Raw genomic sequence first — 15,477 nt, 5'->3', positions numbered from 1 at the left:
TGGGTAAATCTCTCTTATTAGTACCCTTCTCCTCTACTGCCAACTTCAGACTCCTTTCCCTTTATCTTGCTGCACCATATGCCTGGAATAGACTTCCTGAATCAGTATGTCAAGCTCCATCTCAGGCTAAAAGCCCATCTTTTTGAGGCTGCTTTTAACTCCTAACTCCTATTTACTTGTTCAGTCCCCGTGTCTGTTTTAATCATTCCCACCATACTTAATTCCCTAATTCCTGTTTTGATTTTAGGGTGTATTTATCCCTCCCAATATGGCAGTTCTCCTACCAATACATAGGAATGGAACAAATCACCCAAGGCTGCGATTGAGAAAGCAATTAGATACTTTTATTTCTTAACCACCAAGTATAATTACAATTAGCCATTGCTCATTAAATGCAGTTTACAGAACACCATTTGTGATGAGAAGTACAACTCAATTTTATTTACCAGGTACAAGTCAAATCAGCAGTTCTCATTGGGAGGACAGCAAGCAATACAACCATTGGTATTATCAGAATCTGACTCTCCAGCGTAATGATCTATTTCAATCACTTATATAAGCTTCACTTCATACAAGTCTATGGACTTCCTGAGCCTAGGCCTGCCTTTTTTTATCTTCCTCAAAACACTTTCTGTGGCACCTGGTCATCTTCCTGTGGAATTATCCAGTTCTGTCTTTCTGAACATCTGTTACCACCATATTGCCATATTCATGCAACTCTGCAAGTTAGACCCCCCGCCCTTGCGGGTTTCTGCTTGCTCTGCTGTGTCCCAATAGCTCATGAGCCTTTGAGCAACACTGGAGTTCAAGTCAGAGTCACAGGCCTGTAAATTTTTCTCTAATTTTGGATCCTGAACCAAAGTCAGGCCTGGGACCAAATAATAATAACATTCATTCCTTATTTGTCTTGTTGTCTATCTTGATTAGATTGTAAGCTCTGTTAAGCAGGGACTGTTTCTTAACATGTTTAGTATACTACTACTACTACTACTACTATTTTAGCATTTCTATAGCGCTACAAGGCATACGCAGCGCTGTGTATGTCTAGTAGCGCTATACAAATGATAAGCAGTAGTCATAGCAGTAAACATTCATCACAGAGGAAGGCAGAGGCCTCAAGGCAGGGCTGCTATAATTGCTAGTGTACCATACCAGTATGGGCAAAGTGGAAGTCGGGGAAGGGGGAATGGGAAACCCAGGATATCACCACTGAGGAACATAAGGTTCTTTGATGCCCCTAAGTTTCTGGTGTGCCCTTTATGTGTTGTGTTAAGCTGCTCATTGATGTGGCTGCCGCCAGTTTTTCACTTGGGGGGGAGGGGCTGGTCGGCTCCAACTTGTGACTGGGGAAGCTTAGCCTTCCAAAGCCTCTTATATCAGGTGCCTATGCTATGCATAGTCAATGCTTTCTTGAATTCAGATACTGTTCTTGTCTCTACCACTTCCACTGGCTAGATCTTCCACACATTTATTGCTCTTTGTATAAAAAAAAATCCTTCCTGACTTTCCCTCTTTCACCCTAATCCAATGGTCCCCTTGTTCCAGATCTTCTTTTTCATTGAAAGAGGTCCATTTTCTGTGCACCTAACCCTTGGTTTAAATGTCTATATCATATCTTCCCTATCCAGCATGTCCTCCAGTGTACACATATTTAGATCATTATATTTGTCCCCATATGCATTATAATGAAGACTACTGACCATTTAACTAGCTGCCCTCTGGACTGACTCCATCCTGTTTATATCTTTTTAAAGGTTTGTTCGCCATAACTACAGATAGCTTTTCAAAAGGGTAATTTTCTAGTAGTTAGCAACCATTAACTGCTATAGGGCCCATTTTAATGGAACCTGCAACAGATAATGAGAGGCATTTTCGATATGACATCTAAATCTGATTTTGGATGTTTTGTTAAAAAGATCCAAAAATCAAGTGGCAAACATAGCGATTTTTGAACCAGAAAAATGTCTTATCATTTTGTTTTGAAAATGGCCATTTGCTAGATATTTTTGTGCTCTGTGTGTCTATCTTTTTGGATCATTTTTGAAAGAAATAACATCCAAGGGAAAAATGCGGAAAAACAAGCCATTGGGATGTATATGGGGCCAGCATTTGTAGTAAACTGGCCACACAGACAACCCAGCAGAGTGGGGCACCCTAGGGATCTATTCTCTCCCCCATTCTCTTTAACATCTAAGCCTGCAGACCACTTTAATTCAGTCTCTTGGTACTAAATTCTACTTTTACATAGATGATATACTTCTAGTTTTTACTCAAGATCCTCTCCAGCCCGACCTTTCCTTGCTCCAGCAAACTCTTGATGCTGTTGACGAATGGCTACAAGACCATCATCTACTTCTCAATCCTGAAAAATTTCTTGCTCTATGGATACCAGGTTAGCCTTCTGTACTAACGCTTGACCCCTGTGTCTCCACTCTACTCCTTTTATCCAGGTCAATACCACAAAATATCTTTGGTTCATTACGTTATATCCGTTCATTAAGACCCTATTTGGATTCTAAAGCTTGTGCTTCTCTTCTTCATGCACTAGTTTTGCCCAAGTTACACTATTGCAATATTGTTTTCATTGGTCTCCCACAGGTCTCTTTGGGAAGGCTAAAGTTGATTCAGAATACTGCCATCTGCCTCCTTACACATGCTTCCTGTTTCGACCATGTGACTCCCCTTAAGCCCAACATCACTGGCTCCCCATCCTGTATCAATTAGAATGAAAACCTTTGGTTCTTACACACAAAGGACTTCATACTTCCACTCCAGTGCACTTTTCTTCTTTGATCTGCTCTTATCGCTCTGTTTGTGCAACGCACTCGGCTTATGAGAATTTTCTCACTATATCCTCCATTCACTGTGCCCTCTTCCAGGACATTCGTCAAGCTGCATTTTTCTGTACTGCTCCTTTCCTGTGGAACTCCCTCTCAGTCACCTTACGCTCTGAATGCTCACTCTCTAAATTTAAGTCGGCCCTGAAAACTTATCTATTTTCCCAGGCATTCCCTAATTCTATGGATCTGGGAAGTTAGTAAGTTCAACAGTGTAGCTATCCTCTATTTATGATGCAGTACTTTGTTGTTGTTGCTGTCTTCTCTGTGTATATATGTTTTCTCTCTGTTTTTCTCAGTCTATCCTTTCCTGTATACATTTTGTATTTCTTTCCCTCTTTCCTCTTAGAGTGTACACTGCTTTGATTTCACTGGAAAGGTGGTTAAGCAAATATTTAAGAAACTAAACTAGGGGGCACTGTAGTGGACTTCACATAAAAGGTCCTAAGCACACATCTCACCGTTACTCTCTTATACTGCATGGGGAGCTCTCCAAAACCCACCAAAAACCTACTGTACCCAACTATACATCACTACTATAGCCCTTATGGCTACAGGTATCACCTATATGTAGGTACAGTAATTGTTTGGTGGGTTTGGGAGGGCTCACATTTTCCATCACAAGTGTAACAGTTAGAGTGGGATATGGGCCTGGGTCCCCTTCTCTAAAGTACACTACACCAACCACTAGGCTACTCCAGGGATCTGCTTGCTGCTCCAATATGAGTGACCATAATGTCTAAAGCTGTCATAGAGCCTGGTATGTGCTGTTTCTTTCACATCTTTGGGGGGTGGGAGGGATCAGTGACCACTGTGGGAGTAAGGGGGGGCCATGTCATAATCCCTCCAGTGGTCATTTGATCATTTAGGGCACCTTTTTGTGACTTAGTCATGATTAAAACAGGTCTACACCAAAATGTTTAACTTTTAGCCCTGGACGTTTTTGCTTTGTTCCATTATAGAGAAATATGTCCAAGTTTTGGGAATGTCCAAATCCTGCCTCTAACATGCCCTTGACACACCCCCCTTGTGATTTGGATGCACTGCACCCAAACTGCATAGACAAACATCTTAAAATGGGTTTTGAAAATAGTGATTTGGACATTTTGGCAAAACAAAATCCATCTGCCACTTTTTGGATGTTTTCTGTTTTGAAAATGAGCCCCAATACATGCTAATGGTGTCAGCACACACTACCATTAGTAATGACTGCATTTCCATTTGTTTTAGTTTTTATTTCAAATGTTGGGTTCTAATCTGTCCAGAATTATTAGATGTAGTGAAATATATATTCTACATCTTTCCTAAAGCTTTGCTAGGCCCCTTCTCATGTTACCCACACCTTCCAGGTTTTTCTACCCTGCTGCACATTTTGATATCAACTGTATAAGAGGCAAACCTTGTTGAACAGCCCTTCTACAATATCACTTACAAAAATGTTGAAAAGAACCAGAGCAAGGGCCAAACCTTATTTTATTTCATGGAATGAGTTGGCTGCACATATTCAGAAGAGCGCAAAGATTGCTGGCTACTACTAGGGCATCCTCTAGGTTTTGATGTCTTTGATGACATCCTTCCATGTGTGGGACTGACTTTTCTGCTTGTCCAGGTAGAATACTGGTTACTCAATCTATTTTTCATCACTACTTACTTCTTCATAAGGATGCTCACGGCTAGGCCTTTCTTTTGGAAAGGATAGGTCAAGAAAGTCAACCAAGTAGTTAAATCCGTCTTGCAATGGATTGAAATCATCATCAGTCTCTATCATCTATAAAAAAAAAGCAAGAATAGAAAGCCAGGCATGGTGAATAACACAGTAAAATATAGTAACATCATATGTGTTGCTTGATGTTGATCTAGTCATCATCCTCTCCTGCTCCTATAACTTCATTAAAGTTATCTCCCAGCTATTTGACATATAAGTTTGATGGTTTGCAGGAGACTATGCTTTAGCCTTTTACTCTTGGCTAAGGGTTATATAGCCAAAACAGCCTTTTGCTCTTGCTGAATGTGTGTGTTACATGATAAATGCGTGTGACTTGGTATGTCTTTAAGAGTGGGACTTAAATTCAGCAGGAGCTGTCAGGAGCTGAGTTCCAGTAAATAATTTAAAACCATGACAGTACTCTCTGGGTTTATCCTGCCCTAAAAAAGACACAGAATCAATCCTGGACCTGCCCTATGTCAATAGCAAATGCTGCTCTTCAAAAGTCTGAAGTCCACTTCAGCTTCCAGCACTAGAGATATAATAGGATAGCAGGTGTGCTCTGGATCCATTCTATGTAGGAGGTGCATTTCTAAAGTTAGTATGCTGTTTTCAGTCCTCATTCACACATTAGAGGAAGATGGGCAAAAGAGTCTGCCACAAGACCACCCAGGTGCTTTCTCTGTCTCTACTGTACTCAAATACTATTTTTGTACCTGGGGCAATGGAGGGTTAAGTGACTTGCACTTGCCCAGGGTCACAAAGAGCTGCAGTGGCAATTGAGCCCAGTTCCCCAGGTTCTCAGCCCATTGCACTAACCATTAGGCTATTCTCCTTGTAGAAACTTATTACACATAAAACCTTCCTGAGGCTCATAGGCAAATAAGAATGTTTTCATCGCCTTAATCTGCCATTTCATCTTGTAACACCTCACCACCAGACACTTCATCATGTGACACTTCAACATGTATTCAAACTAAATGTATTCAAATTATATGTGTGGAAAATTTGCAGCAAATTGGGGGAGCATGCTGGTAATTGCAGCGTCTTTGTGTTCCTGTCCAAATGTAACACTAAGAGAAAATATACAGTATATAGCTCTATGTGGTTTTCTCCTTGATGTTCCTAACAGTGCATCAGTGTTTATATCTAGCTGGTGGCTGGCAGCTTTCTTTTCTGTCAGTCCTTATGAATGAGCTGTTGGTGGCTTTGTGTGTGTGGTTTTTTTGTTTTATTTTGATTTGTTTTTTTAGCCATCTGCAGGCCTAGGGTCTCTAGGATGCACTTCTGATCTGCTGTTTTTTCCTGTGTGCTTCCTGCACCTGTTCTTGTGCACAAGGTACTCAGACCTTCTGGTACCAGATCTTGCTAGAGAGTTAGAGCGGTTTCTAGATAGGGATCTAGAAGGGAACCTAGAAGCAAGCAGTGTTGCCAGATGGGAAGTTTTCTCACCCAATTGGGCGGGTTTCCGCGACCAGTTGCGGGCAATTTTTGACGGCTGCGGGAAATTGGGCGGCTTCCTGTTCCGGGGCAGAGAGAGCAGGGAACCAGCAGAGCCGATGCAGCTCCCAGCGACATGCACTCAGGGCGGTTCGGCCCTCCCGCCCATGCCTCGCCGCTTTCCCTCGTCGCCTGACGTCTTCCCTCGTAAGTACGCGCTCCGGGGGGGGTGGTGCGCTCCGGAGAGGGGAGGGTGCGCCGTGCTGCACCCGGGGGGGGGGGGGGGTGCAGTGGCGACCCGCCCCGGGTGTCAGCTGTCCTCGCTACGGTACTGCCTACACTAGCAGGTGGATATATTGACAGCTCCCAGGGAAAACTCTGATTTTATTTGCTACATATTATAGTGTATAGGGGTTTATTTGTTACTATTTCAATAATTATTAATTGGCTTCTTTGACAATTTGAATAAACATTTGTTATGTCTAATATTTATTTAGTAGCCAGAGTTTTTCTTGCCTGGAATTCTGCCTGGGAAAGTAAAGATATATTCTTCCAGAAGGTTACTTCTGTTGCAGAGGCAAGAAAGAAGTGGACAATAGGTAGGCTATTCCAGGCATCCACAACCAGCCTTTAGGAAGCTCTTGTGCTTCCTCTTGACTCTCTCTTAAGAATTTCCTATTTTGACCAATTGTACTGGAAATGTTTTCTTCTACAGGTATACATATGATATAACAAATATGTTATATCATATGTTATATATAACAAATATGTTACATATGATATGCCAAATTCTTGTAAATAATTAAGGGGAGAAATTATCTAAGTGGTATACCATTAAGACTTGTTATTTTACCATTAACCCCAGTTATTAGTAACTAGATCTCATTCTATAAAATCGAACCTGTGCTAAAATAGTATGAGTTAGTGGTAAAGTAACCCATTTTAATCGTAGCTCATGTTGATAACTTCCCCCCCTAAACCTGCAATATATTTTAATGTTTCTATTTTATCCCCTTTCTCTTTTTTGTTCTATCAAATACACATGGAGAGTCTTTGTAATCTGTTGGGTTGGTGGTGAGCCCTTGGGCCCTGGCCGAGGCCAGCAGGGCACCGACCCAGGCCAAGGGGAAACCGACCCACCCCCACACACCCCAGCAACACAATACCCCTACTACCCCTCCCCCAGTCCCTCAGGAGGAAGGGAAATAGGCAAACAGGCGGGCCTCGCGGCCGAACTGGAAACCACACACACAGAGCCACTCGTGCGGGCCTCACAGCCGAACAGGAACCCAGACACACACGGGGGGGGGGGGGGGTGAAAGAACCCAGAGGGCCCCCGGGACCCCAAGATGCCAGACACGCGCTGAACACCAACGATAGGGCAGGGGGAGAAACAAAAGAACCAGAGCGGGCCACGCCCAGCCAGGGGACTAGCGCAGGACAGGGGAACTAACACAGCAACCCCCAAAAGGGTTAGGAAGCCCTAGGCAGAAGCCAGAGGAACCAGATACAAAAAGGGAGGCAGAAAAACCTATGCCTACTCCCACAGCAGACAGCGGCAGAGATACAGCACACAAAGGGTTAAGCTAGCAGGGCCAGCACACGAGGGAGAGGGAGAGAGAGAGAGAGCTCCTATAACAACAAACAAGCCGAGAGAAAGCTCCTCACAGAGGGGAAGCACAGCCCTACTAAACAACACACCATAGGAGACAGGGACACAGCACACGGTACACAAAAGGTTACTCACTGCACACAGGGAGAGAAAACCTAGAGTAAACAAACAACCGGAGAGGACAGGACGCTCTCAGACAAGCAGCCTAGCAGAAACAAAAGCTGAACAAAGCCCAGCCCCCACTGAGGAACAAGCAGCTGGCTTCCCACAGAGAACTGCAGTCAGCGAAGGGAAGCCCAGCTGGAGACAAGAGAACTAATTATACACACACACGCTGCCCCCAGCTAACACAAACAAAGGGAAAGGAAAGAAATCCCTGAACAGGGAACTCAGATCAAAGTCAGAGCACACAGCACGTTCTGACCGAGAACTGCGGCTTTCAAGTCACCACAAGAGTGAAGTAACGTCAAAGCAGAATGGATAGTCACATGCAGGCTTAAGTACTACCCAATGACATCAGCACAAACCCTGGCAGCCAATCAGGAAAGAAGTCTACCCCTTTACCCTGCCAAACCGGTAGAATCATAACAGTCTTAAAGCCTCTTCTTGGGACAGGGCTTCTCAAATCTGTCCTGGTGACCCCAAAGTCAACTAGCTGTTAAGGATAGCCACAATAATCAACATGAGACTAGTCTGAATACATAGAAAATCCAGTTTATACAGATTTATTGTGGGCATACTCAAAACCCATGGGATTATTGGATCACCAGGGAGACCTAGTTTAACATTAGGGTTTCACTTTGGTAATAATAATATTTTGCATTATTTGTTTTTCTAAATAATGTTTATAGCATTATTTGTACTGAGACATTCTTCCCTTCTTATGAATGTTTTTTTGGAATTGCTTAGCTTCCAGAACTTTACTATTTTCCATCCATTTGGCTCATGAAATTTTTTAAAGTTCAAACACTAACATATTTTGGACTGTAGCTCAGAAATATTTTAAAAAGAGGGGAAAATACCTGATGTTTTGTTTTCAGGTGTATTTACCCCTCCTAGTACAGTGGTCCAGCCACAAATATCTAGGAATGAGCAAATAACCCAAGGCTACATCTATATATTTTCCTCGTCTATCTAGACTCCTTCAGTACCAAAGTTGTGCACTCACTCTGAATAAGTCAGGAGACAATAATCAGAAGAAAACAGTGAATATGAGAAATCAGCTCTCAAGTTTATTAAAGCAAATCTATACTCACCAAGCAATATCTATGAAATCATTGGTAGCAGTAATCAAAGCATATTTCTCACAGGGAGGTGGTCAGACAGTGAATCAAACAGGTTTCACACTTACTGAGTTCTCCATAGATTTTTCCATCTGACAGCTTTTATACCCTTTTTATGTCCTATCTCTTACATTAACATCTATTAGGCACAATTAGCAAATATCTGTTACATATGCTAGTTTTGACCGCAATGACTGTTCTGTTTTTAACATATGTTAGTTTCGACCACCATGATAATTCTGTCCCCCAAGTTTCGGCCCATCCTTCACAAATTTCTGTTTTCTTGCACCTGGCTATCTACTCATCTATCTTTTGCAAGATATCCCTGACCGCTGCTTCTCGTTATGCCTCTGTCCAGCTGGCATTTTTACCTCAGCTCAGCTCTTTTTGCAAACGTGCCAAGTTTCACTCATTCTTCAGGCTGTCACAATCCTGTGTTGCTGTACACAGTGAAATCCTGGGTCAGAGATGGTCTTATGATTTTTGAGGCCTAGCTGGCAACTGCAAACCTCTTGACCTGTATTTCACTGAAGGCAATTGGTGACAATATTCTACATATCCCCTCTTGAACAGCCTCCCAGTATGGCGTTCACATGTGGATCTTCTAGTATGTGGCCATCCATTCCAGAGGGCTCCTAGAGTCCAGTGAGGGGGGTAGTACAAAGGGTAGCATAGGTGGTTTATTACTGCATACAGATATGCCATAATGAGAACCAACGCTCGGGCAATGCTATACCTGCAAACGTGAAAGGATGTTGGGATATCCCCATTGAATAATCAACCCATGGAATCTGAGTATCCTACACCAACCCCTCTTGGAAAACAGCAAAACTCAGGCCACAGAATTCTAAGTGGTCTACTGAACATACATAAAACCTATTGGATGGAGTAAATATGGTTCACAAGCTAATATACGATAAACATTATAGTACTTCATTAATAAACAACTTAATAACAACGGCTAATATTGGATAAATCAGGCAGTACTTCAATTTGCCATTCTACAATTACATTCTGATCAGCATTAACACTTTTAAACCATAGTTGTAGGCCCTTCTATTATGGTGTCCTCTGAGCGCTTTGAGGGGTGCATAGGAAGGTACTCTGTTTCCTCTGCATCCTCTGCAAACTTTGTGTTTGTCATAAGACGTTCATACAGGACATATTGACCTGCAGGATCTCTCTTGCTTAAAGCAGTTTCAATTAAGCGTGCAACTAATCCTCTGACACATGGAATAATACTACATCCAACTAGTACAAAAACAGCTACACAAATGATAATTGTGGTTGCAGCTGAGATAATAAATATTTTCCATTTACCAAAAACTTTATTCATCCATCCAGTCTAGGAAGTGTCAACACCAGAGTTGGCAGCAAGTTCTTCAGAAAGTGAAGTGAGGCCTTTCAATGCTCTGGTGATTGATCCATTTGGAGAGGTATTATTGGGGATAAAGGTACAGCATTGAGTACCTAGTTTTTTTTTTACAGACCCCTCCTTCAGAAGCTAGTATCATATCAAGAACCATCCGGTTCTCCATAGTCATTCTACTGGTGGCATCTAATTGGGCTGCAATTACCTGAACAGCATCTCTGGTGTAATTAACAAATCTCTGCTGGTTGTAATATATGTAATTGATGCAGTCCACATTTTTGTTAATGGTGGCCCACCAAATGAAAACAGACTCAAATCCAGCAGCGATTTGATTTCGGGCCTTGAATTCATCAGGAACTTCTCTAGGAACTCTAATTGCGTCTATGTAGACATGTTCATCAAAAAAGCCAGGCAACGAAGTATCTCTTTTTGCTCGTTGCAGGGGGGGGGGGTGTGGAGGTCGTAGGGAGACAATGACAATTGGAATTACCAAATTAACGAGGGCACATTGTCCCTGCCAATTTCTAGGTAATGTTTGGTAGAGGACATTGGTTCCACAATACCACCATACATCAGCTCGAGCACGAGTGAAGTCAGTGAGATTGATGCTGTCTACCTTGGATTCTGATGTAATTGTGGTATTGCAGGATGTCAGATTACCCACAAATCTGGGGTTACTGGTGGGATATCTAGCCAGGCAGGTTTGGAACAACGTTTTGGGATCTGGTACTCTAAATGAGGGAGGTACTCTTTGGCACAGGGGTAATTCCAAGGGTGCCTGTTACTATCTGTGGGACCTCTCTGTTTCTGTCTTCCCCAAAAATTTGGGAGTTCATTTCTGTAGGCATTTCGGTATGGCCCAGGAGCTCTGGCATTATTATTATGATTGCCAGAATACATGGTAAGGCTGCAGGGATCATGTTTTCCGCAAAAGGGAAAATCAGCGCAATCAGGAGGGCAGTTAGAATCTTAGAAGGGGTCTTCGCGCTGCCACTCGGGGGTGGAGCTAGTACTGGGAGCTGAAGGAGGTAAACGGGTGATGACATGGGAGAACTAGAGGTGGAAGAGAAGGGCTGGGCTGTGGAGCCTTCTCATCCTTCAATTTGGCTATCTGCATAGTCATGAGATGGGTACGTAAGACCAGTACTGCCAAGTTTAAGGGATCCATTTTCAAAGGGTTTAGATGCCAGAGTTACAAACCTCTGTGAAAGGCAGCAATTCTCAACCTTCAGGACACACCCAGCCAGTCAGGTTTTCAGGCTTTCCAGAACGTAAGGCAGATTTGTATACAAAGGTGATAAGTGCAAGCAAATCTGTCTAATGCGTACCCATTTTATTTATTTATTTGTAACATTTGTATCCCGCATTTTCCCACATATTAGCAGGCTCAATGTGGCTTACAAAATACCATAATGGTGGACGCCACGTACGATAGGTTTTAAACAAATACAATTAGAAAAAGGGTCAGGTAAGGTAGGGGTAAATGGGTACAATAAGGGACAAGGAAATAAGAAATAAAATATTCATTGCAATGTATATATAGATGCATTGTAGAGTTGGGGCAAAAAATTGGTAAAATGTAAAGCTGTGGATATCCTGAAAAACTGACTGGATGTGTCCTGAAGATTGGGTTGAGAACCCCTTGATATATGGTACACCAGAAAAGGAAAGAAGACTGAGGGGCCCTTCTACTAATGCTTAGCATGTGCTAATGGATATTGGCTGGTGCTAAATGCTAAGAAGCTTACAGGTATGTGCTTATGTGCACAAATACACATGTAAATGAGAAAATTCTGCTTAAACGCTATTCTATAAATATGCACTTAACTTACATAGCACATATTTGCATGGGAGTATACACATGGTTGGAGCCTGGGCAAGGCTCCCACCTACATGCATAATTTACAGAATACTGTATGTTATGTGCATATCTGCAACACATAGGCACTAGTACCAGTAGTGTAACCAGCAGAGTCTTCGGGCTCCCCACTGGGTCTAAAATTGTGGCAGCCAATACATGGTGGGCGAGGGTGCTCAAGCCTTGCCTTTCAGAATTTTGCCACTTGAGCCCTGCCCATGCTGTCTAAGCAGCAGGAAGTTGGCAGGGTGGTCTATCCACTGATGCCAGCTCTTCAACACATGCTCAGTTCATGTATTTGAACTGAGTATGCATGGAAGTGCTGGTGTCGGAGGCAGGAGCAGCCTGCCTACTTCCTTGCTTCTCAAACAGCACGGGTGGGGCTCTAACAGTGAAACTTTGGCTGGGCTTGAGTATCTCCACCAACAAAGGCATGATCTGGGGAGGGGGGGGGGGGTGGGAGGGAGACCGAGAGGAAATGCTTGTCCCCCGGGCCCCTCCAAAACCTTCTGGCTACGGCCCTGAGTCTAGCACTCACACTAGCTCTATGGCTGGTTAAGTGCTCATGCCTGTTAGGTACATATAGACCCAGTTAGGATAGCACTCTATAACGAAAGCAGGTGCCTATATTCCTTTATAGACTCCTACAGGGTGTCCTCTGGGGGTCTAAGGGCGCCCTGTTACAGAACTGCCCTGCATGAATGTTGTGAATTTCATATTAAAATAGTTGACTAATGTGCATATCTAATGCAAACACTTTCTCTAGAGCTAGTTAAGTGCATTAACGACTGCCTTTATTTGTGCAAACACATGAACAGAAAATACGCTATGGTGCTAATTTTCAAAGCAGACGGATGCCTCAAAATGCCTAAAAAATGTCCATCTGCTAAACACATATAAATCTTGATTTTGGAGAGTCAGAATTTGGATGTTTCATACTACAGTTTGTCCAAATAGCAAGGGGGTGTTTTGGGAGGGACTAGGAAGGAACCAAAAGTAGGACATCCAACAGAGATTTTTGAACAGGAAGAAAAGTCCATGTCTAAAAAGGACATTTTTATCTAGATCTTTTTCAGTTACATCCAAGTTACCAAAAGGTGCTCTGATTGAGCAGCTGACCACTGGAGAGATTAAAGTATGACCCTTTATTAATCCCCCAGTGGTTGCTGTCCCCCTCTCCCATGAAAGTGAAACTGGAAAGGAAAATCAGGCTCTATGTCAGCTGCAGATATGGCCATTCTGAACAAAGCAACAAGCAGGTCAGAACAGTAGCTTAGTGGTTAATCCAATGGGCTATAAACCAGTTCAAATCCCACTGAAATGCTTTTACATTTTTTTTTCCTGGGGCTCCCTCCAGGAACAGAAAAATACCTACCATACCTGAAGGTACACCACTTCAATAGTCTTTAGACTTCCAGGAGTCATATGTCTTTAGCATTTTTCTGTTCCTGGAGGGATCACGTTTACAAAAAAAAAAACAAAAAACGAATCTCATTGAATTGTTTGATTGGGTGACAGGAGAATTGAATCAGGGACGCGCTATGGACATAATCTACTTAGATTTCAGCAAAGCTTTTGACACAGTTCCCCACAGGAGGCTCTTAAATAAACTGGATGGGCTGAAGATAGGACCCGAAGTGGTGAACTGGATTAGGAACTGGTTGACGGACAGAAGCCAGAGGGTGGTGGTGAATGGAATTCGCTCGGAGGAGGGAAAGGTGAGTAGTGGTGTGCCTAAAGGATCGGTGCTGGGACCGATTCTGTTCAATATATTTGTGAGTGACATTGCCGAAGGGTTAGAAGGTAAAGTTTGCCTATTTGCGGATGATACTAAGATCTGTAATAGAGTGGACACCCGGGAGGGAGTGGAAAACATGAAAAAGGATATGAGGAAGCTAGAAGAATGGTCTAAGGTTTGGCAATTAAAATTCAACGCGAAGAAATGCAAAGCGATGCACTTAGGGAATAGAAATCTTCGGGAGACGTATGTGTTAGGCGGGGAGAGTCTGATAGGAACGGACGGGGAGAGGGATCTTGGGGTGATAGTATCTGAGGATCTGAAGGCGACGAAACAGTGTGACAAGGCGGTGGCCGTAGCTAGAAAGTTGTTAGGCTGTATAGAGAGAGGTGTGACAAGCAGAAGAAAGGGGGTGTTGATGCCCCTGTATAAGTCGTTGGTGAGGCCCCACTTGGAGTATTGTGTTCAATGTTGGAGGCCGTACCTTGCGAAGGATGTAAAAAGAATTGAAGCGGTGCAAAGAAAAGCTACGAGAATGGTAAGGGATTTGCGTTACAAGACGTATGAGGAGAGACTTGATGACCTGAACATGTATACTCTGGAAGAAAGGAGAAACAGGGGTGATATGATACAGATGTTCAAATATTTGAAAAGTATTAATCCGCAAACGAACCTTTTCCGGAGATGCGAAGGAGGTAGAACGAGAGGACATGAAATGAGATTGAAGCGGGGCAGACTTAAGAAAAATGTCAGGAAGTATTTTTTCACAGATAGAGTAGTGGATGCTTGGAATGCCCTCCCGCAGGAGGTGGTGGAAATGAAAACGGTAACAGAATTCAAGTACGCGTGGGATAAACATAAAGGAATCCTGTTCAGAAGGAATAGATCCTAAGGAGCTTAGCTGAGATTGGGTGGCACAGCCGGTGGCGGGAGGCGGGGATAGTGCTGGGCAGACTTATACGGTCAGTGCCAGAGCCGGTGGTGGGAGGCGGGGCTGGTGGTTGGGAGGCGGGGATAGTGCTGGGCAGACTTACACGGTCTGTGCCCTGAAAAGGACAGGTACAAATCAAGGTAAGGTATACACAAAAAGTAGCACATATAAGTTTATCTTGTTGGGCAGACTGGATGGACCATGAAGGTCTTTTTCTGCCGTCATCTACTATGTTACTATGTTACAACAAAAAAAAGAGTTGCAATGGGAATATGAACCTGTGTCCCTTGGTTTACAGTCTACTGCGAAAAAAGGAAGGACCACCACAAGGGTGGAGGTACACTGAGATCCTACGCAAAACGATGCACAAAACAGGGAGTAGGAAGGGTAGGCTCTTCCAAAGACAACCGGAGACGATGTATGTAGGAAATCAATTCTTTATTCAATTAAAAACACTGACACAGCTGTGTTTCGGCGCAAAACTGCGCCTTCATCAGGAGTCTTGTAAAATACAGTGGGTGGTGTATATTCAATTGGCAACTATACAAGCGTTGTGTCAGAGGAGACAACGAAGCACGCTCACCTTCACAACGGTCTTTCTAAAGACCTCCTTTTGTTGAGGATTTGCCTTCATCAAATAGTTCTCAAAGGCATTTGGCATTAAGTCTTTGGAATCCTTGGTCGTCCTCCCACTTTTATTT

The 15,477-nt window shown here is 43.2% G+C and overlaps 1 protein-coding gene across 1 annotated transcript in view; it reads right to left on the bottom strand.

The window, feature by feature from the left end:
• LOC115476024 (cytidine monophosphate-N-acetylneuraminic acid hydroxylase-like) overlaps window positions 1-15,477 on the bottom strand; it is a 362,006-nt gene that overhangs the window by 40,770 nt on the left and 305,759 nt on the right. Inside the window, 1 exon segment of the mRNA XM_030212136.1 lies at window positions 4,489-4,605. Within this exon segment, the coding sequence (XP_030067996.1) occupies window positions 4,489-4,605 (117 nt within the window).

This window comes from Microcaecilia unicolor, chromosome 1 (assembly GCF_901765095.1).
Source record: "Microcaecilia unicolor chromosome 1, aMicUni1.1, whole genome shotgun sequence".
In the NCBI taxonomy this organism is placed as follows: domain Eukaryota; kingdom Metazoa; phylum Chordata; class Amphibia; order Gymnophiona; family Siphonopidae; genus Microcaecilia; species Microcaecilia unicolor.
Note: the sequence above shows the minus strand (reverse complement) of the source record. Positions and strands in the feature narration are given on the sequence as shown.